This window comes from Biomphalaria glabrata, chromosome 1, assembly GCF_947242115.1.
Source record: "Biomphalaria glabrata chromosome 1, xgBioGlab47.1, whole genome shotgun sequence".
Lineage (NCBI taxonomy): Eukaryota > Metazoa > Mollusca > Gastropoda > Planorbidae > Biomphalaria > Biomphalaria glabrata.
Genome location: NC_074711.1, coordinates 4,066,743 through 4,091,201, shown reverse-complemented (window position 1 = coordinate 4,091,201; position 24,459 = coordinate 4,066,743). Strand labels below are relative to the sequence as shown.

The 24,459-nt window shown below is 36.1% G+C and overlaps 1 protein-coding gene across 1 annotated transcript; it reads right to left on the bottom strand.

The window, feature by feature from the left end:
- Positions 1 to 1,097: 1,097 nt before the first annotated feature.
- LOC106079827 (synaptotagmin-4-like) lies at positions 1,098 to 23,633 on the bottom strand. Its single transcript, XM_056012655.1, has 5 exons — positions 23,320 to 23,633; positions 17,157 to 17,968; positions 9,015 to 9,138; positions 4,431 to 4,567; positions 1,098 to 3,672 (listed from the first exon to the last, which is right to left on the bottom strand). The coding sequence occupies exons 1-5, from the start codon at positions 23,360 to 23,362 to the stop codon at positions 3,502 to 3,504; spliced, it is 1,287 nt and encodes a 428-aa protein (XP_055868630.1). The 5' UTR covers positions 23,363 to 23,633; the 3' UTR covers positions 1,098 to 3,501.
- Between the last annotated feature and the right edge of the window lie 826 nt (positions 23,634 to 24,459).

Sequence of the window (24,459 nt, the reverse complement as noted above, 5' to 3'; positions counted from 1 at the left end):
TTAAACAGTAAATATTCACATAAATTTTAAGTGGCCCTAATTCGTAAAGATATTTTAACTAAATATATCAATAAAATAAAATATTTACCGTGTACCTTACATATTTCACGTAACAAAATTTCGGCAATAATAAAAAACAACACTTTTTTTTTAAATACATTAACTCGATTGAATTTTTTTAAAAAATAATCATCAGTTAAAAAATATATGAAAAGTCCACACTGGCAGCTTTGCTAAATGGGGCTTTTTCTTCATAATCTAAAGTGGCAAAAGTCATGCCAGGTCCGAGTAGAAACTTGGGATGCTGTAACAGAATAAAGCGTTTCTACAACAAAGAGCAGTGTAATTATGATATCACGTTTTCCATATGCAAGCTTAAAGAACGTAACAGGAATGAGCGAGCTGATAAATGTTATGGCGTTGCAAAGAGAAACTGATCAGTGACATACCTGCTTTTATAACTGTCAGGGATTTCTATTAAGCTTTGCTTTTTTATGTGTGTTCTTCTAAGAGGTTTAGCTATTTTACAATTGTATATAACACTTTTTCTTATTAGATTCCATATTCTATGAATTCTGAAATCATTTAATGTATATACATTGAAATATTGACATAGTGTAGGCCTACTGAAATAAAAGAGAAGAAAAAAAAAAAAACACAATTTTGGGACAATAAGGTACCCAAATAAACCAAAGTTGTACAGAAAAGTCAGAGGTAAACAGTGGCGACTAACTGACACAGAATTCACCAAACAACAAGGTATAGATTTACGTATGAATCAATGGTGGAAATGATTGATGTTTAATATGATGCCACGACCTCATTGACTAGTCTCCATTTTTTTCTTTTACCATTAATTAATATTGCACAGTTCATATTCATGTAGTAATTTCATTTCAACAGACTAATTAAAAAAACAACTTTTCTCCTGTTTTCCTTTTGCCTCATGACACATTAGGCAACGCGTGACCACTTGTTATTTTCTACATTTTTATTTTATTTCATGTCCGAATGCCAGTTAAAATGTCAAATGTTAGATAATAATAATAATAACAATACATTGCCAGGTTTAAGTCGCGAGAACTGGCTTTTTTAAAAAAAAAAAAAAAGCTTGTGGTAAACAAAGAAGCTTGCTTGACGCTTTTGTTACATAGTTTAAGCCATACTTTGAACAATGGATGAGCAAAATAATAACAAACAAACAAACAAAAAACCAAACCGACCATCACGGTAATCCAAACAACACTGTACAACACGAGACATGCTTAACATTGTTCTAGTGATTTTAACAATACTTAAAATACACACAGTGGTCCGTAGTGAAGGGTTGGGTCATGGGAAGGGGAGGGGCGGGGGTGGGTTATGAACTATACAGAAACAACGTTTTTGGTTTTATATACACAGCACAGCCTTTATGATGAGTCCAAGATTGGATGAATCATGATATAATCAAAGAACAGAATGCAACCTAAAAATACATGGAGGAAAGAAAGCAGAAACACAATGGGAGGTAATCAAAGGGTTAAGAAAACGAGGACAGCGAAAATAAATAGAAAGTAGAAGAAAGAGAGAAACATGAGATATGAGATATCTAAATAAGAGAAAAACATTAAGATATTAATTCATAAAAATAAAAGCAATTAAAAGAAAACAAACTTAAACACTTGTTTAAAAAAATCTGTTAAAAATGGAGACAGTTCTTATAAAATATTTCATGAAAAAAAAAAAAGTTACATTATATGGTTCAGTGCATTAAATAATTCGGATATGTATGACACGAAGAGAGTTCGCTTCAGATATTAAACAGATCAGGTTGTTATTTTAAACTGGACTAAAGTGCTTAAGTGACTATGATCTAAAATAATTAGTGTGCAGATTTAGTCTTGGCTAGTTTAACAGTTGGTGTGTTAGGTGACTTGATTATATAACATCTATCTTATCTAAAAAAAAAATACAGAGTTTACTTCAAAATAAGAAGATGAATACGTTTTTAGCTAGGTCAATGTAGTCATGCATATTAATGATTAAATTGCCAAGTCGTTGGTTTCCCTGGCTAATTTTGTTGATCGACTAGCACTAGATCTATTAACTCTTTCTCTTCTAACAGACGATACCAACGTTGACTCCACCAGAATGTGGTAAATAATTACGGAGAGAAAGAGTTAAGAAGTTGCTTATCTTATCTTATGAAATACAGACGATACTTAAATACGATGACTACGTACGACGCGTGTTTCAATTTAGTCATACGTGTTATCAAGGACTTAAATTCTGCCAAGTCATTTGGTTTTCCTGGCTGACTCAGGCAACCCATTCCATGCCCTAATAGCACTAGAAAAGAAGGAGCAGTTTTTAAGACCTCACACTAAGAAGCTTTTGGATTTTGTTTTTTTCCCCTCAATTTACGTTACTATCATTTAGGCCTCAACCAAGTCTAGCAATAAGTCACACAAATATTGGTTCGGAAACCCCAGAAATTACCCAAAATGTAAAAAAAAAAGACAGAAAAGATGACAACTGAGTCACGTGATATGAAAAACATCATGTAAATGAGTGATCTAAATAAAAATGCATGTATAAGAATAGTCCAGACACTAAAACTGTACCAACATAAGCACTGGCAGAATAAGATACACACATAACATGGTATTGGTTGATTTTTTTTTATTTTTTTGATTCACACATAACAAGTTGTTACATCACAAATTAATTTTAACCGCCATTCTATGTCGGCAGAAGACTCTATGAATTATGACCAGGTTGTTTTTTTTTTCATGTGTGTGTTAAAAATGAGAACTTGCACAATATATATGTATATATAAACACGTATCAGCAACTTTATTTTATTTTTCACATTTCTTTTTTACTTTGATATTAAAACTTTAGTACTGTCGAATAATTATATTTTTATTAAACTCTCATCAAGCTTAGTAAAAAAAAAAAAAGCTATTAACAAATGTCAAAATTCTGTATTCATTTAAGTTTATTAGATTGTTAGAATTTCACAAGGTTGGAATCAACATTGTATACATATTTGTTTCAGTGGTGTTTTAATTATTATGCTATAAATATTAAATGAGCAAACAGCATTGAATAAATTAATATTGTCTATATATTTCAATTTTTATGTTTGTTTCTAAGCTTAGATATTATTACATAAGACGAATAGACGGTCTTTTATAAGCAAGTGTAGTATGTATAGTCCAGAATTTAGGTTTTGTAGTTTATATTTCTTTTTCAAATGTTTAAAAGTAGAACTACTGTAGGAAAAAAAAAAGATTGGTGTTATTTTTTGTTCAATTTTTTAAAATCTTAGGTTGATGTTTCCCTATCGTATCAATGTTTCCTACCATTCTGGATATATCTGGGTTTATTACAATTACATAAGTAAATGTTTATTACACTTTTAAGAGACTGAGATAAAAACTCAACCACAACTTCCACTCAGAGTTGACAGTTACAAATTCTGGTTGTATTGTTGGGGTTTTCACGTGATACTGTTTAGTCCTGGAGTTTATGCCACTCGGCAATCTGTTTCCTTGGACAGTTAATGACCTCACTCCAGTGAAGTGCCTCTTGACCTTCGCATTTGGACCCAATCTCCAGGCGACCGACCACTTCATTCTTGGTCATTCTGTCCCAGTCCAAAACCAAAAGTTCCAGTGAAATATTCTGTAAATATAGAAAAAAAATTAAGCATGTAGCTATCCAAAAACAATGAGACGGTAGTTGGACCTAGACCATTCGTTATAGAAGACCTAAACACTGACCTGCATTGTCACAACTTGTGGGCAGTTTATACCAATAGCTCGTTGCAACGTTGTACAGACCTCCCCTACCCCACCCCACTAATTTTCCCAACTGGTCCGGATAAGTGATAAGATTATAGTGTGTTAAGAAAAGCTAAAAGCATGAAATAGCGCTAAACAAAAACCATCGGTAAAAATATTTCTAATCGCACAGATTTATTGTTGTTTATCTAGATCTATTACAAATTTAATTACATAATTGATCCAAATAAATTGATACAATGGACCTCATTCACCAATCGTAAACAAACAACATTTAGCCACGTGATGCTTTATCTCTTCTATATAATTTACGATCTCATGTTTAATTCATGATGGTTGTCACGTGACAGTTTTTTCCATTGTTTTATCAATAAGATCACGTGACTAAATGTTGTTTGTTTACGATTGGTGAATGAGGTCCATTACACTTCATGAAGGCTTTGGATTTTTAAAAAAGTATTTCTATGTTTTTCTTGTGATGTTTCCTGTTGCTTGTTGAAGTATTGGAACTCAATGCAGCTATTAATACTGTCGCACAGACGCATAATTCAACAGATAGAAACAAACATGTAGATTTGAGTCGTACGAGACTTCCTAATACCAACAAGTAGAGCAAAGAGGCATTCACATAGAGCATACCTGGAGTCCTTCATTGTAAGGGACGTCAAATAGGAAGGACTCGTTAAAGACCGGGTTTAGAGTTCTTTTCTTGACATGTGTCTTCTTCTTGGCTATTCTTTGACCATTGTACAGCAAGTAGATTTTAACATAAGGGTCTGTAGAAAATAGTGAAAACTTATAATAGTATATGAATGTCAAATGTCTACTTTTGTATTTAAAGGACATTACCTACCTACCTATTTATCTATCTATCTACCTACCTACCTACCCACCCACCATCTATCTATCTATCTATCTATCTATCTATCTATCTATCTATCTATCTATCTATCTATCTATCTGTCTGTCTGCTTGTTTGTGTGATCGTCTGTCTGTTTATCTTTCTGTTTGTCTATCAATTTAGCCAATAACACACACACACACACATTATATATATACACACACACACACACAAAATTATACTAAATATCACTTAAAAAGTACGATATATCCAAAGTCATAAAATGGAGAGCCGACTCATCATACAAAGTGCACAGCTTAAAATCTAGTTCAGAGTAAGGAGACGACTTGTGTGTAGCTTCTATGTAATTCTGTTTCACTGTCATGTTGTCAGGACCAAGTTGTGTTTGTGTTTCTGGAAGTGAAGATGTTTGTTTGCGTGTTCATGTTTTCCGCCCCAGGGAGTTATCTTTCCTTGTAATAACTTTGATCAGTTCCATCAAAGACAATCTTATTTCTTCATTTGATGAACCATGATTGCTCTCCCTTCGACGTTCATTCCACAACCTCTCTATCCCCCCCATTTTCCTTCCTATTTTTTTCTCTCCTTTATATTTCTTTGTCTCTCCAGTATTGAGCTTGTTTCTGGTATCGATTATTCCTGTCCTCCCTTCCCTCAAGTAGTATTCTATACAAGAGGACCACGTTTCCTGGTATCGGAGATTATGATTACTTGATGCTGAATTGTCTACCAGCATCATCTTAACTGGATATCCCTTAACCCATTTTACGGTAGTGTTTCCAAATAGTAGACCGCCACCTAGAAAGTAAGGTCAGACTACATACTTCAAAAACGCTCCCAAAACAGGACCAATCGTTAGAGAGGTCTCGTTATAAAGCTACACCCATTCTTTCTTAGACACAGTCTTTTGTGTCTATTTTTTTTTTTGTTATAGCGCATTTTTACAATACCTCTATTCAAGTCAGAACTTTCTGGAATCTGGATCCAGCAGAAACCTGAATCCAGAAACCGGGACAGTTGATCTCAAAAAGGTTCTAACGATTTTCTTATAAACAGTTGATGTATATCGCTGAGAATAGAATTACTAGCTCGTTGGCCACATGGGGGAAAACTCCAATTCGACCGTTATCATTTTGCAAGTAAAAAATTAAGAAATTTACATTTGGCTAGATATCTATATCTAGGATCCTAGATCTAGATTATTCTAGATCCAACATCGGTTTTGAAAGGACTATCGCGTTCTTAAAAGGACTACGGCGTTCGGGAATTTCCGAATGTAAGGCTTTATTGATTTAAAGAGTTGAATAACTTAATGTTCAGGAAAATTGTGCGCATAGTCTTTTTAAGCCTAGACTATTCTTAGACTTAAATGATTATCATTGTAATATTATGAAATCTGCAGTTGATCTATACCCGTGATGCCCAACCTTACTCATCCTTCGGGCCATTTTCATTTCCAACACTCGTGTCGCGGGCCACATCAACAAAAAGGTACAGAAATGAAATTAATCTGAAACTATTTGATTCGAACCCCGTGGGTCTTGTACCCGTAGTTAAACAATCTTTGATTCGCGGCTTCAATCAAGAATTCCGCCATGTTTTTATTGCAATGTCGTTTATACGTACTTGTTTTATTTTTCTAAACAGCCACGCTATCCTTATAAACCAACATGTTGGCTTAGCATCATGTTCCACAAGTTAGGATCCGTTCACTTTTTTTTCCATTCAGAAATGTTATGGATCACGGTACCTAAATTTAGATTTAATTTAGATACATTTTCAACCATTTAAAAAAAAAAAAAAGGAGGTAGGGGATTTTTTAGACTTTGCGCCGACGTTTCGACGGGCCGGATGGAACAACTTCGCGGGCCGGATCTGGCCCGCGGGCCGTATTTTGGGCATCACTGATCTATACATTCGCTTAACCAGGATTCTTTGTCGGGGAGAGGGGCGAGTAAAAAAATGTTCCATTCTTTTTTAATCTGAACATTCATTAATTTTTTTAAAGAGAGACAATCGCTTTATAAGATGCATAAAGGAGGTAGGCCTACTGTCTTTAAAAAACAATAATTTTTAAAGTTATTCTTGTTTTTGTAAAATTAAACTTTTTATATGAAAGCACGTCCAGCCCGAAAATGGTCTGATCTCTATATGCTGTACGTATCTTAAGCTTCTTGTTCTCCTGAATTAAGCTCATTTGTAATACTTGACCAGGTTGTAACATGTTGACCCTTAGAATGTAATATTTTTTTTCCTCTTTGATAAAACGTCTTAGATTTATAAGATAAGAAGATTTCTTATGGACATGAAAAAAAAAAAGGCTTAGAAAGATGAACATAAACAAAAAAAGAACCTCAAGAACATAAACAAAAAAACAACAACTCAAGAACATAAACAAAAAAACAACAACTCAAGAACATAAACAAAAAAACAACAACTCAATAAAATAAACAAAAAAAAACAACAACTCAAGAACATAAACAAAAAAGAACCTCAAAAACATAAACAAAAAAAACAACAACTCAAGAACATAAACAAGAAAGAAACTCAAGAACATAAACAAAAAAAACAACAACTCAAGAACATAAACAAAAAAGAAACTCAAGAACATAAACAAAAAAAAACAACAACTCAAGAACATAAACAAAAAAGAACTTCAAGAACATAAACAAAAAAAACAACAACTCAAGAACATAAACAAAAAAAGAACCTCAAGAACATTAACAAAAAAAAAACAACAACTCAAGAACATAAACAAAAAAGAACCTCAAAAACATAAACAAAAAAAAACAACAACTCAAGAACATAAGCAAAAAAGAAACTCAAGAACATAAACAAAAAAAAAACAACAACTCAAGAACATAAACAAAAAAGAAACTCAAGAACATAAACAAAAAAAAAACAACAACTCAAGAACATAAACAAAAAAAACAACAACTCAAGAACATAAACAAAAAAGAAACTCAAGAACATAAACAAAAAAAACAACAACTCAAGAACATAAACAAAAAAGAAACTCAAGAACATAAACAAAAAAAAAACAACAACTCAAGAACATAAACAAAAAAAACTCAAGAACGTAAACAAACAACTCAAGAACATAAACAAACAACTCAAGAACGTAAACAAACAACTCAAGAACGTAAACAAACAACTCAAGAACATAAACAAACAACTCAAGAACGTAAACAAACAACTCAAGAACATAAACAAACAACTCAAGAACGTAAACAAACAACTCAAGAACGTAAACAAACAACTCAAGACATAAACAAACAACTCAAGAACGTAAACAAACAACTCAAGAACATAAACAAACAACTTAAGAACGTAAAAAAACAACTCAAGAACGTAAACAAACAACTCAAGAACATAAGCAAACAACTCAAGAACGTAAACAAACAACTCAAGAACATAAACAAACAACTCAAGAACATAAACAAACAACTCAAGAACGTAAACAAACAACTCAAGAACATAAACAAACAACTCAAGAACGTAAGCAAACAACTCAAAAACATAAACAAACAACTCAAGAACATAAACAAACAACTCAAGAACGTAAACAAACAACTCAAGAACATAAACAAACAACTCAAGAACGTAAACAGACAACTCAAGAACATAAACAAAAAAAAAATCAAGAATGTAAACAAACAACTCAAGAACATAAACAAACAACTCAAGAACGTAAACAAAAACAATTCAAGAACGTAAACAAACAACTCAAGAACATAAACAAACAACTCAAGAACATAAACAAACAACTCAAGAACGTAAACAAAAACAACTCAAGAACATAAACAAACAACTCAAGAACGTAAACAAATAACTAAAGAACATAAAGAAACAACTCAAGAACGTAAACAAACAACTCAAGAACGTAAACAAACAACTAAAGAACATAAACAAACAACTCAAGAACGTAAACAAACAACTCAAGAGCATAAACAAACAACTCAAGAACGTAAACAAACAACTCAAGAACATAAACAAACAACTCAAGAACGTAAACAAACAACTCAAGAACGTAAACAAACAACTCAAGAACATAAACAAACAACTCAAGAACATAAACAAACAACTCAAGAACACATTAATAACGTAGGGCACTCTCTCCTTCTTTTCCCTCTCACCGCTACTACTAAGAGAAATGGAGATAAGACGGTCACGTGACACGTATTAAGCATCAACTAATAGGCTTTTGTCTCCCCACCGCAGTGCCCCCTATGGCCGTGCGCCCTAAATCTGCGTAGAACTCGAGGTCTCTAGTGCCGACCATGACACACCCCCCCTCCTCCTCCCCACTTCTCTTTCGATCCATTCCCGGGGGGGGGGGAGGGGGGGGTACACAGTCTAACCTGAGAGTCCAGTGATGTCCATCTTGGGCAGATTCCTAGCCTTGAGCACCACCACGCCGAGTCTGTTAGCCGCTGGCTGGTAACACAGAGAGACCAGCAGTTCACCGCGGCCTTGATTGCGATACTGCAATGAAAAAAAAAGAAGAAGAAATAATTCTGTTGAAGATAAAGCTCTTTTGTCTATTGATAATATTCATAAATGGAAACTACTCCGTAAATCCGGTGCATAAAGTACGCACATATAGATAGAAAATAGTAAAATTCCCCTTTCAGACCTTTGCGATCTATCGGGCAGATGATGTAACGGTAATCTTTTTCTGTGCCCACTGTAAACGAGGGTGTCATATAGCCAGCACAAACGACCTAGCGCCTTTACTTTCCCCCAACTACAAGTCAGGTACCCATTAGAGCTGCGTGGACTCAGAGGCGCCCTAAAAAATTCAAAATCCCAGTCTTCACCGAGATTCGAACACAGGACACCGGTTCGGAAGCCAAGCCTTTACCACTCAGCCACCGCGCCTCCTAAAAATTTTCACGAAAACGTTGAACTACAGTTTTCTTTGTCTGCATATCGATCCCTAAGATCCAGCTTTCAGTCTTGAAATACAGTAACATAGACAAAGAATAGATTTTTATGGAGAAATATGAAGGCGATTTAAGGATAACTAAGGAAATAGAAAGAAATTGGGTACAGTTATGTATTGTTTGTTTCAACCTTACTTTAAAGCGGCGACCTATAAAGGGGACTAATTCACCACTACTTCAGTCAAATACTATTTCTTTCCCTTGTTTGAGATACCAAAACAAAATAATTACTAATAGCTAATTAGCTGTTGGTTAATTTAAAAAAATAGATTCTTGTGTTGTCAGGTAAAAGAAATAATTGTGAAAAATTTCTGCTTGATCCGAGACTGGGTGTGGGAGAAATAACGTGAAGGCCTACAAACATTTTACCAGGACAGACAGTGAATTGATATAAGCTTTGTAAAAAAAAGGGCACATAATTTATCGCTAACAATAAAAAAAAATACATTATTAATACGCTATTTATGGTACATGCAAACATTTCTTAAACCTTGTACACCGATTACACCATAAAGCTAGCTATTTATAAATATAAATGGAAATCTCCAAGACATTTTAAAAACATTTTAATACAAAAAAGCAAAATTGCATTAATTATTTCGACTCAGTCATGTGCGCTATGTTCCATTCACTTTCGTGGACCAGTCGGGTTGTGTGTGTGTGTGTGGGGGGGGGGGGGATATAGGGGAGAAGGTTTCAGTGCTGCATTTTCTAAACATTTTTTTTTTAAAGTTGTTCGAATCAGAATTCGAACCCAGACCCATCCTAGATGGAAGGTCGACTTGTTAGCCACCGACCTATCCAAGAACTTATAAATTAGAAGGTTTTGTTATGGCACGATTGGGAATTCGTTATTTGTTGCATAGAAAAGGAAAGATTTGACTTAGAGACAATGACGCGACTAGTAAAAACAAGACGAGGATTTTAGGCAAAATAGTGAAATGTAAACAGAACACTTCTGAAGGCTTTAGAGAGAGAGGCAGATTTTATGTACGTAGAGATTTAGCTTGACAACATTCGATGGTTCCCTTCATTATTATTAAACGTTTGGTTTGACATTCGCTGTCAGCGTCGACTGACTTATAGTGTTGGCCTTTCGACTGTGTTATTTGATTTCCGTATTTGATTGTTACCTCCGCCTGTCCTAGATGCATAAGACACAGCGCGGAAGCGCCTAACAGTTTATAGTCTATTATAAATCTAACAATGTTAGCGAACGACCTAATTCTCTACACAAGGATTATATCCCCTTAGCTTAGTAGGCCTTACTGTCTGTATGCAAATAATAATAATAAAAAAATATATATTTTATTACCACTAATTGATTAGCTATTTTTTTTTTATTAAAACGAGTGTTGTCATCGACTACGAATAATCATGCAAATTTTCAACTTGATCAGAGAATGGAATTTGGGAGAAATACCGTGTTTAAGATTCCACCCAGATAGGCAGACAGTGCGTTGTTAAAAGATTTGTAAAAAAAAAAAAAGAGAGAGCAGATTACTGTGAATACAAAGATGTTTAAACTTATCAGGATGAGGCAGATTGACAACAAGAGACTAACAAAACTCTTATTTCATACTAGTAGTCTAGGATAAATACATACAAGAATTCCATATTCATTTGCCTCTCAAGCATTGGACATTTCGTTATGTGAACTAATAAAAAAATCTATTAGGATTTGAATTTTTAATTAGCGAAAAAAAAATGACTAGCTTAGCATTACCAAAGTTGTTTTGTTAAATTTCTTCTTGAGACATTAAAATATAAAGCAGTAAATCAATTCAGTATCTGTATCTTCCTAAAGAGACACCTCTTAAAGGTCTCGTGAAACACATTTGAGACCAAAGGAAATGTACTGCCGAGGACAGACATAGACGGTAAGAAAAACAAACAGAAAACAACATAAATCGACCACCGGCAGACAGCGCTTGTGTCTGCATCGAATGTGGCAAAATATGCAGATCACAGCTGGGACTGTGTAGCCATGTGAAATACTGTAATCGTCATTAATCTTCGGAGTCGGAGAAATGCCTTATTATTATTGGTCTATTGGTCACGACTGCGTAGCCGCTGCACTACTCCACGATCTTCCGACTCGAAAACAAGTTTTGTTGTTTATTGTGCATGTGTGGGGTATTGTATGTATGTGTCAAATATTGTGTGTATGTCTGGGTTATTGTGTATATATCTGGGATATTGTGTGTATATGTGGGATATTGTGTGTATTTGTGTGATATTGAGTGTATATGTGGGGTATTGACGTATTGTGTGTATATGTGGAATATTGTGTGTGTATCTGGGGTATTGTGTGTATATGTGGGGTATTGTGTGTATATGTGGAATATTGTGACTATGTGAGATATTGTGTGTATATTTCGGATGTTGCGTGTATATGTGAATGTTGTCAAAGACTTCTTGTAAAATTACACTTTGAAGATTCGGTGGTACTAGAATGTACGCGTAAGATGGTCATCAATTAGGATGCGCACACTGCAAAAGTGGTGCTATAAATGCTGTGCTCCTCTACTAGATGTGTGGCACGTTTTCACACAGACTGACATACACACTCATGTATCATGTGCTGTGTAGCGCCATTGTTTTGTTTTTTTTATAGAACAAATATTATCAGAAAATGTAACTTTTACATATTTGGTTTGTTCGATGATATGCACGCTGAACAAAATGTGAAGCACTACGTTTGACACTGGAACACACTCTAACACACCCTCGCACACACAGACACACAAGCACATTCACACACAGAAGAGAAAGCGAGACACAAACCCACACATGCATGCAGTTAACTTCAAGAGAGTGGGGTCCGGACAGTGTGGGATTCCCCTCCATACGGCGTAGCGCCTTATGGCTCTCATTCGAATGTCTCAAGTTCTCCATGAGGTAATTCAAACAATAGAAATGGACAAATGGGTTAGTGCTGAGGCAAGTTCCAAAATAAAAAGCGTGTGGAGTCTGAAAGCACACAAGGCACCCTGACATTGCTTTCCCATGGAGGAGGCCTCCCAGTCCTTTTATAGCACAGTACAAGTCTGGCCGCTGTCCCGTTGGTTCATATTTATCACTGTTCAGGCCAAAGTGTGACTCTCGGAGAGGGGAGGAAGAGGAAATCATATTGTAATAACTTAAGGGAGGCAACTCAAGGAGGCAAGGATGTTTATTCACAGGACATTACAAGCACATAAAACAACATCTGTCTTTAGCACAGTCTTTTCACTTCTAGACTTGGGCGGAAATCGTTCTCCTCTTCCTAATGTTGACATCCTTCTCAGTCTAGTCTATAACAGTGCGCACCGTCTGAACTAGCTTAGATGGTGATGCACACCGTCTGCACTAGCTTAGATGGTGGTGCGCATGTCAAGGTTATAACATTGCCGCTGTTCTTATCGCTTTTCGTCCCGAAAAGAAACAGTGCAGTGGAGGTTTGGCAGTTTAGGTGGAGGTCGATCGGTGGGAGCCACAGACGGTAAGGAGCCTGTTGCTCACGACTTGCTCTCTTTGTAAAATGTTTTACATGTTTCGGATGTTCCTTCAGAGTTGAAGATAGTTTACTTCCTAGTCCAAACCTCCCGCAGGACGACGGGGGATGGGAGCAGGCAGGGTTTGAACCCTCGACGGTCGATAAATCCGAACGACAGTCCAGCGCACAAACCGCACGACCAGGCAGCCATGAAAGGTCTGGGAAGACGACGTTCTGTCTGGCGACCTAGATGCACTACGCACAGAAGAAGGATTTCTTTCCAGGCATTTTGCAAGAGATGATTGGAGCCTCCCAGGCCCTCGCTCCAATGGAGTTATTTATGATTGATGACGATGATGATGGACTAGGGCTATAGAGTGCGATATTCTTCATTCTGAATGAGCAGACGTCCGTAACTTTTAAGTCTAAGAAAATAGCCAACATTATATTATATTTATATTCGAAAAGATTCGACAACACCAGTGCATTGTATTTCAAAAATTAATAAATAAATTTAAAAAAATGTTATGCCTAGCTGTATACAAGTGCTGCATATAACTTTTATGCTTTACAAGTGCTCAATGTGACAACCACTGGATTATTTTATTAATAATACCACTTTATTAATAATATAGACAAAAACAACTTGTGATAAAATGAAATATATGTTTGTTTGTTTTACATGTTTCGGATGTTCCTTCAGAGTTGAAGATAATTACTTCCTAGTCCAAACCTCCCGCAGGACGACGGGGGATGGGAGCGGGCAGGGTTTGAACCCGGGACCATCGAGAAATCTGAACGACAGTCCAGCGTGCAAACCTCACGACCAGGCAGCCATCCCATCCCATATGTAGTAGACATTAGTATGAATATTTTTAACAAAACTAACTCAATATAATAACACAACATTTAAGTCTCACGTTTTGGAGTCGTCTCCCCTAACTAAGGTCAAATGACGACAATGCCAACTATGTTGCATCATTCTCAAATAATCGCTAACCTCTTCCCAAAGTCACCATAGAAACAAACACACACACACACTCCATAACACCCTTTAGTGCTTAAACATTATGCCAAAGATAAGGGAGCGATATTTGCTCTAAATACTACACGCCCTATCTGCCCCCACACCCTCTCTCCGTATGAAACTAACGTAGTCTTGGAGGATAGATCCTACTAGATATCTTTCTATCGACATACTACAAAAACAAAGAAGCTGCAAGTATTAATATTCATTTTTGTGCTCCAATTTTTTTTTAAAGAAAAAGAAAAGAATATTCGAGTAAACTATATGAAGACAATATTATAATATTCTGAGTAAACTATATGAAGACAATATTATAATATTCGCAGACACTGAAGAATGACTGAAACAGATTCAGTGTATAGGGCGTGAGATTTCTGACGAACTGGTTAAATCAAAGTGTCAGACCCTTCTCTATTCCATGTCGTAAGGCTATCCTCTCCCAAAATTAGTTAACATAGAACAAAAATAATGCTTTGGCATTTTGAATAAGTCGTTTGATTAGATAGATAGATAGATAGATAGATAGATAGATAGATAGATAGATAGATAGATAGATAGATAGATAGATAGACAGATGGATAGATAGATAGATAGATAGATGGATGGATGGATGGATAGATAGATAGATAGATAGATAGATAGATAGATAGATAGATAGATAGATAGATAGATAGATGGATGGATGGATGGATGGATGGATGGATAGATAGATAAATAGATAGATAGATAGATAGATAGATAGATAGATAGATAGATAGATAGATAGATACATAGATAGATAGATAGATAGATAGATAGATAGATAGATAGATAGATAGATAGATAGATAGATAGATAGATAGATAGATAGATATTGGACAATTCAAAGGAATCGTGTTTGCACAACTGTATCAATAAAAGGATTGACATGTTGTAGCCTCCCTCCAAAACCTGATACTCAGTATCCCAGGATCCAAATCAGAACTAAATCCTGAGACTTCTCATAGTTTCCCTGTTATCGATCTGAGTATTGGCCGCCTACGCGCTGTTTTTTTATGAGCGGCTCTCGCTGCAAGGTCTTAGCTATTTTCTATTAGCGAAAGCACAAAGATCTAAAAGATAGACAAAAGTCTAAGTAGGAACAAGTGCTAATTACACGGTGGAAGTGTAGACATTTAATTTAATGGCTTTAAAAGTCAAAATCTTATAGGCTCTATTGGATTTCAACACAAATGTTGAAAATTATATCTATATTTCTAGGGGAGCGAAGTGGCTGATTGGTTAAGCGCTTGGATTTTGAACCTAAGGTACTGAGTTCAAATCTTGGTGAAGACTGGGATTTTGAATTTCGGAATTTTTTGGGTGCCCCACCCCCCGAAGTCCACCCAAGATCCAAGTGGCAGTATTTGTACGCGTATTACAGTATTTAGGTTTCATTTCATTTTAACATAGATATTATTTTGTTTCTATTTTTATAATTTACAGACGTTTATTTAGAACATTCAATGGTTGACAGCTGCTTTAGAAACGAATGACATTCTGAAGGATAGGTCAAAGGTTACCCACCCATCATTGTAATAGAGAGGAAGACCATTGGAGTTAAAACTCTTGATCCGGTGATTAGCGCGGTTAGTTTACGATGAGATGATTAACTGGGGAGGGCAGAGGTCCCTCCTGATTTGTACTCTTATTGATCCAAACTCGGGAGTTTAAGATAAGGCGTTGGTAGTGTATGATGGCTGAAAAATAGGTTGACCTTTTAACATCGACATAACATTTCAAATTCTGGTCAGTAAACTATGTTAACTTCACACAAAAGACTGCTACCAATAACTAATTCAAAACTTTTAGATAAATGAGCTACATAGGAGCTAATGTTCCAACAGAGATAATTTTTGGTTAATCGATAAAGTACATTGTAAAGAGCAGGGGGGGGGTGTAAGATGTGAGATTGTGTGTATGTTTGTTTATTTTATTAGTTGTGAGTGGTGAACTGTTTTAGATTGGGGGGGGGGGGTCTGTCTTGTCAGTTGGTGTGCTGATCTGGTCTTGGTCTGAACTGTGTTTTGAGTGGCATGTATTTTTCATGTATTGTATCGGGGTAATATCTTAGCTCTCATTGACTAATTACTTATTACTAATAATCTAGATTGTATGTTACTTAGCTATATATCTGTTTTGGTACATTTTAAACCTATGACATTAATTATTGAGAACGATTTGTATAACACATGAGAGTCTTCTAAATAAAGTCTGATATATTATAACTCAGTGTTTCTTAGTAGTATCTAAGTTGTTTATACTGCTATATAACGATAACTACAGGCCACATTCATCTATTACGCTTACACGTCACTGATTGAATCATACCCCTACACGAGCTATATAGAGTATAGAACTAAGAACCCAGGAAGGTTCTTTACATACATCTCTTTTGTTTTCGTACTTTGTATAGCAAATGTCCGTGTTAATTATCTCGTTTATATAAAGCTTGTCTGTCAGTCTGGTCTGTCTGTCTGGTCAAAATATTTTAAAGTTTTTTCTCCCACTTTTATTTCTTGGATCAAGTTGAAGCTTTGCACAACTATTCATTGTCAATGACAAGACATGAATCAATCAAAATAAAAACAAAAACAAAAAAAAAAAACTAACACATTAGTTAATCAATTAATAAAAGTAATTACATATAAAAAAAAATTAACTTCATGATTTATTCAAAATATTTTTTTTGCAATATAAGCGAGGTTTTTAAAAACCATTGTAGGGAATCGTTTAGATTTAGAACTTAAATAGAGAGTGTTTTAAATGCAACCTAATAAGATACTCAAAAAGACACAAAGATAAAGGCACGCTCCTAATTCCATATGCTAAGACAAATTTGTACAAATGCTCATTCTGGCCTAGTGCTATTAGAGATAGGACTGGGTTGCTTGAGCTAGCCAGGAAAACCAAGGACTTAGCAGAATGTAAGTCATTGATTAACACGAATAACTAGATGCATGACGCGTTGGACGTAATCATCTTCTTTTTTTAAAGTAACGTCTGTATTTTATAAGAAATGTTTTAGGCCTACCTTTAAATGACGAGGGGTAATCTCTCTTGTTATGGAGGCTTCTTTATTCTCTACGTCTGTCTCGGAGAGCGGGTAGATGACTTCACCAATGATCTCGTCTCTGGAGAACCTGTCGAAACTCAAGACCACGAAGTGAAGAGTCGTGTTGGCGATCTGGTTTGGTGTCACCCCATAGAATGTGAACGTCTCGTCGTAAGTCGGAGACAGCGTCTTCCTGAGGACTCGCGTCTTGCACTTGTGTTTCTTCTCCGGGAGAAGCTGCAGCTTGACGTAAGGATCGCAGCCTCCTAGGCTGGGGTCACGCGGTGGGAGCTCGTCTGCTTTTACGATAGTGACAATCAGGGCACATTTCTGCTGGTCGTGGTCCACTGAGAAGGTCAGGTTTCCCAGCTTGGTGGGCCTCTCTGGGGTTGTGACGGCGCGCTCCCTCAGGGCGTCCTCTTTTTCTGGGGTGGCTCCGTCTTTCTCGTTTTCTATATGCATCTCAGCTTTCACGCAATGGGCCGGGTCTGTTACATGGCCGGCGGCGGAGAACCCCATCATGGGTATCCTCTCCAGGCTTCCTTCACCTCCTGGGGGCGTTATTGGACTGGTGCCTTTTGACTTCATGACTTTGGTGGTGTTTCTGACGCTCATGTTCTTCTTGAAGCTGCCGGAATTGCTCTCCTGCAATCCTTTCTTGATGGCCGACGAAAGCCTGTTTTGGGCGTTCTGCATGACACGCCTGCGGTAGCATTTATACACCACAGCTGTCATGGCAACAAGAGCTATTATGCAGACTAAGACTATACCGGAAATGGCATAGCCAGATACTGGGGAAATAAAAAAAAAAGTTAAAATAACGAAACAAAGATCTCCCTCACCCAACCCGAGCTCAATAATGATATGATAAGCTCTTTCTCTCTGACCTAAGCTCTAAATTTATCAGGGAACTCCCATTTAGTGAGAGGTCCACCATGATGCGAGCCTTGTGACCATGCCCTTCCCATTTCCAGAAAGCTTGCGACAATGCCGAGAAGCGCTCGATTTTACTTTTAATGAGCGTTTTTACTGGGTTCTGTCCTCTCGTGGGTATTTCAACCCAGAAGTTACCTAAAGCTATGGATCATAAAAATGTAATCTTATACAGAGCGCTTTTAACAAGTACAAGCAATTATTTAGAACGCGATGAAAATGATTCAACTGCTATATTCAATAAAAGCATTTGTAACACGATTTGACTTTTCCACCCTCTTGTATGAAAAATGGTGTAAATGTGTGTGCTTAAAACATGCATAGTCATTTTTTTTAAAGTATGCTTTTCAAAGACCATAAATAGCTTTTGCAGCTTTTTCGAGCAGAATGACGACGATGAAATGCCAACTAATGCGCAGGGAAATTACCAAGATTTGAAGTCAGGCCAAATGCAGTAAAAAAAAAACAAAAAACAACTAAATCAATAGTCAGCACTATTGTACCATTAATAGCTCATCGGTGGAATTAAAAAAGAGTTACACCCTGAAAGTGAAATAAAAGAGATGTAAAGATACACAGAAATAATACGTGGATTACACAATTACTTTATATCATGATTTCTGGGGAAAAGGAAATCCCACGTCAAGAGAATGCACGGTTTAATGATAGGATTTTAACATTACGTCATACGTAGTAAAGCATCTGTCATTCGATCATCGCAATATGTGCCGTAAACATCATCTACTGCCTCGCAATGACACAAACCCATTCACCCACATTCTTTCCAAACGTTAAAAATCCATAGGCTCCCCATTCATGCGCTCAGTTCCATCCGGGTTCTCTTCATAATCTACTTTGGTGGGAGGAGTTGATGGTTGCTATGGCGACCAGCCAAAGCGAACTGTTGAATGAGAACTCCGCCAATCGATTCTAAACTGGGGGAAGCCATTGATTTCCGATAGTAGCCTAATATTTGAAACAAAACCTAAAAGAAAAAAAAAACCGTACGAAGGAAAGTAAATACGGAATTAATCTTGTTGTGAGGTTTCCTTTTTTATATTTGCTATTTTTTATTTTTATTTTTATAAAAGGAAAAAGAAGCTTGTTAGAAAAGTGTCGGGTAGGCTTATTATCACATTTTTTGGATAACCATTAAAGAAATTATATAATAATAAAAATAATAATAAAGTATAATATAATAATAATATAACAACATTTTATATTGCTTTGTTTTTCGTGCATCTATCTCTTCCTATTAAAAAAGGAAGACCGTACGACCAAATAAAGAATAATTGTTTGACTTGATAGTGTAGGCCTACTCTTTTTTTTTTTTTAAAGTATGATTCCAATCATAAACAAGGTTACAAAGACAGTTTGTGTGGAAACACAAACTCAAAATCAGTCCCCGAAGTGGTCCACCTAGAGTCTTCTCCAGGATTCAATCACGGGACTTTCGGTTCCAAGTGCTTTACCCCTCAGCCACAGCATCTCCATATATTCATTTAGCGTACACTTATATTTTTTTTAAAAAACATGTTACTTGTAATAAAGAGAAACTAAAAAAAGATTTATTCTTCTAACAAAATTAGATAAATTGGCAACACGAAAAATAAATAATTCTTGACCTACTTTATCTGTGTCTCTCTCTGTCTCTGTCTCTCTGCATGCTCTTTTTATATAACACAAAGTCAAGTTTATAAAATTAAACATTAATTTATTTTAATAAGGTCAAATCAACGATGATATTTTCGATTACGAGAGCAAAAATTAAATTTACGTCTAATTATTAATGCCTTTAACTTTAGTCACTATATAGTTGATGTGGTAGGTTTTTAAATGCTTAAAAAAATAGATAAAAATAACAGTTAAATTGTTAAAAAAAATTTTATAAATTATTATAGAAAATGTGATAAAGTCATAATCTTTGAGCAAATGCGACATTATTGTTATTATAATTTTAAAATATCAATATCTCTAGTGAATTGTTTTGCAATGGGAATAAACTAAATTTAGAAACCAATTACTCCTTGCCAGGTAGAAGAGAAGAAGCCGGCCAAATACAAAATAATTCATTGTGGCAACAATCATGTAGCAGAAATTGTGTTTTTTTTTAGCGGGATTCTGGTTGATTTTAATATTTGATTGTCAATATAAATTATTTGATATTGGACAATTAGGTTTAAAAAAAAATTAATTAATAATAAATTAAAATAGTATTATTATATTAAGTATCATCCTACTGTTGAAACACCATAAATTGATTTAATGATTTATTATCAGTGCTGACCATGCTTATCTTATGTTCTTATCTTATCCTATATTATACAGAATTTAATTTAAAAAAGAAGATGATTACATCCCTCTCGTCATGCTTGTAGTCATGCATGTTAACCTAAATTAACTTAAATTCTGCCAAGTCACTGGTTTTCCTGGCTGGCTCAGGCAGAGACTTTTTTTTCCATTTTTTTAAAAATTGTTTCGGATGTTCCTTTAGATTTGAAGATAACTACTTAATAGCTCAAACCTCCTGTGATAGTAAGTGTATGTGTTTTGAGTGGCTGGTGGTGCAGTGTGTGTGCCTGTGTATGAAATGACCAGTGGACCTGGAGTGTACATGGTTGAGTGAACAGCAGTGTGTCAGGACTGTGTGTAAAAGGAAGTCAGTTTTAGAGAACAAGTGGCTGGAGTAAAGAACATAAATAGAGACTAATGATATCATTGTGTTTATTGAAGCTCATGTTGTTTTAGTGGGTCTATTACACCTCCCTCTGAACGACTGTGGATGGCATTTGGGCAGGGCTCAAACCCTGGACTACCGAAGACTGTCCAGAGCGCATACCACACGAACAAGCAGCCATTTTTTTGCTAGTCCACCGAATGATAGCCCAGAGCACTTACCACACTACCAGGCAGACATTTTTTTGCTAGATCTTTAAAAAACTATCGGATTTGGATAACTTTAAAAGTGCTCCCCTCCCCCCATTTTTTATAAATTCTAGTCTCTTATGCTAAGAAAATGTCACTTCATCACGTAATGAATAGAAATTATTTTATTATAACACAGTAATGCACTTGTCATGTATTTAGTGTATTTCTTAACGCTAGAACAGAAACATGATAGCGTTAGAGTAGAGATTCTAACACTTGTAAGACATTATGTAATGTGCTGGAGCAGAGGTTCTTACACTTGTAAGACATTATGTAATGTGCTAGAGCAGAGGTTCTTACACTTGTAAGACATTATGCTTTGATTGCTAGAGAAGCGCGTAGAGGAATTCTGACAGCCACATAACATTCAATATAACTTTCAGACTCTAAAAAATTTTTAAGGCACCGAATTGTTATACGATTATTTATTTTAAATGGATTAGATAGACGTTCTTATAACTGATTACGTAAGTGAAAGCCGTTTTAAAAAAAAAATCTACAAAAAAATCGGTCTTCAAAATTAGACGGTCCAGAGAAGTATTCTGAACTTCAGAAATTCATTCTCCTGCCGTCTACAACTCATTTTATCTCCTAGTAAAAGAGATCGCAGTTAAGAAAAGTGACGACATCTTGTGCAGGATCAAATCATCAACAGAATAATAGGAAAAAAAACTTGACCGTTATGACTTCAGAATCGTATTGGCGAAGACCTATTGAAATTTCTTGTCCAAAACAACGCTTTGAATTGCATCCATCTAGATGCAGACGTCCATTGTGAAAACAGCAAGAAAGTTTTTACTGAGGTGACGACGTTAACTAAACGGTTATTATTATTTAACATTCGAAATAATGTCGTTTTACATGATTAATACTCAAATTTATATTTACAACTACAAAACAATTCAAATACAACAGACTTTATCGTTTGGGTAGCATTACGGGTTTAGGCTCTTTTTACTGGTCTTTTTTTTTTCTCTCTCTCTTACTTTCTCTCTCTCTCTCTCTCTCACTTTCTCTCTCTCTTCTCTCACTTTCTCTCTCACTTTCTCTCTCACTTTCTCTCTCTCTCTCACTTTCTCTCTCTCTCTTACTTTCTCACTTTCTCTCTCTCACTTTCTCTCTCTCTCTCACTTTCTCTCTCTCTCTCTCACTTCTTCTCTCTCTCTCGCTTTCGCTCTCTCACTTTCTCTCTCTCTCTCTCTCACTTCTTCTCTCTCTCACTTTCTCTCTCTCTCTCTCACTTTCTCTCTCTCTCTCTCACTTCTTCTCTCTCTCTCGCTTTCTCTCTCTCTCACTTTCTCTCTCTCTCTCTCAGTCACGTCCTCTCCGTCCCTTTTTTTTCATTCACATTGTCGTTCTCTCTGTCTGTCTCTATCTCTCTCTGTCTCTTTCTTTCTCTCTCGCTCTCTCCGTCTTTCTCTGTTTCTGTCTCTGTCTCTCTGTCTGTCTGTCTCTCACACACACACACACATTGACTAAACGTGACTCTCCTCTTAGATCACTTTGCCCGAACTTTTATTATTCACACTCTCATACACACACACACACACACAACAAAACACCACACACATTGACGAAATATTCTCCTAGATCACTTTACAGTAACATTACAACAATACACACACAGTTCTACTTTGTATACAAATAGACAGACACTCCATTCCTATCGTGTACTGTAAACACTTCTAGTGTTTCTTCATGTCAAATTGACCTCCCAACAATAATCTTAACTACACCGTCCACGCCATTGGAGCAGATTAATTAGTGGTTTCTAATCTGTGAAGAATGTCACGACCATATTCCCAACGGAGACTTAGCCTCTGTGTGACATTTCTCTCTCTATGGAGAAGTCACTGCATTCATTACACGAGAGCTGGCGTTCAACGTTAAAATATGGGAATTATAAATCTCATTATTTTTCAATGTGAACAATAATAATACATGGATATTCCTTTCATTTCATTATATCGTTGTAGTAGCCTATATCATAATGATATCAAAATTTATTATTTTTTTAATTCCGATATAGATCGATGCTTCTCGTTGTACTGAGAAAATTATAATAGACTTAAATGTCACATTGACTTAAAGCTTGGAGAATGCTTATATAAATTTTAATACTAGTATCTAGTAATTAACATTGGCTTAATTGAAATACTTCTACAAATAGGCCTTGTAGATTACAAGTATCGGCGACGGGGGTTAATACATATTGCTTTTGAAGCAAACTAGAAATAATAAACGAGAAGCCATTTTGAAAATGTTAATGATGTCTACTCACGGTGAAGAGCGCTGTGAGCTGTATGACGATCGGCTGAGACCATTTTGATGTCTGTGTTGTGTTCTGTTGGTAAGTCTCGGGATGGTGTTTAAGCAGACAGCCAAAAGAATTGGTTATAAGAGTGCTTGTTTTTTTTTGTTTTTGTCTGTTTTTCTTCTATCGCTTCAGGTCGAAGCCAAAAAAATGGAGGCGAATTAATGTTACGAAAGTAGAATTCTACATGTTGAAAGGAAACATGGCTATCTTCGAAGCTGTGGAAAGCTCTGCCAGGCGTGGTGTCGATGACGTGACGTCACGGGAAGAGAGAATCGCACAAAAACCCCCGCGCGCCACTACGGAGCTTCCAGCATCACTGGAACCCGATCGATAATTGTTTTATTTTCGCCTGGGCTTTGGAACTGCTGTTATCCGCGTCGCCTTCCATTCGCTCCCTACCCCCTTACACTGAAGGACTTTTTTTTTTCTTCACAGCACCGTCAGTGTCGCCACCGAGATGGCGTGTCAGGGACACTTCCTCACCCCCCTAACCAACGCCTGAGAGCGGAACTAATATTGACGAAAGGATCTTTGAGTGAAGGTCTGAAGGCAACAGGGGGGGGGGGGGCAGAACTGTTGTGGGAAGAGAAAGATGGGGTGTATAACTGTGTGTGTGTGGGTGTGTGTGAGGGGGGTGTGCGAGGGCAGTTGTAGCTAATGATACTTTGATTGTACAATGGCATCCAGCAAGCAGGTCTTAGTGAAATCATTTTGTCACTTAGTTTAAAAAAAAAAAGCGTAGCCTACTGACAATCCAAAAACGCTGAAGGAAAAAAAAAACTTAACATTAGACTGCATTATTTATGAATTACTGGACACGAATAGATACCGATACGGGCCTGTAGACTTGACTTTCAGTTTCTTTTTCTTTGTATTTTAAAATAGGTGTGGGAGAAATTTTTTTTTAGTTATTTATAAACTAAAATTTCCAAGGGTAAAAAAAAAATGTGTTAATCGAACGAGCGTTTCCATCAGAAGCCACTTTGAGGCTGGGAAGCATAGCACGGTGTGGTTTTTAGCACACTTGTGCATGGCACTGAGGCCTGATAGATCTGTAGGAGGCTTCTAATTAAGGTGCCTCGAACGCTTCCATCTGAGGTTCTT

Bases quoted from the DNA above. Each gene is read 5' to 3' on its own strand.
- LOC106079827 (XM_056012655.1), bottom strand. From the start codon at position 23,362: ATGGTCTCAGCCGATCGTCATACAGCTCACAGCGCTCTTCACC. The intron at 4,568-9,014 runs GTTAGACTGTGT...TATTTTCTACAG, and splicing joins GGACATCACTGGACTCTCAG to ACCCTTATGTTAAAATCTAC. The intron at 3,673-4,430 runs GTATGCTCTATG...CTATATTTACAG, and splicing joins CTTACAATGAAGGACTCCAG to AATATTTCACTGGAACTTTT.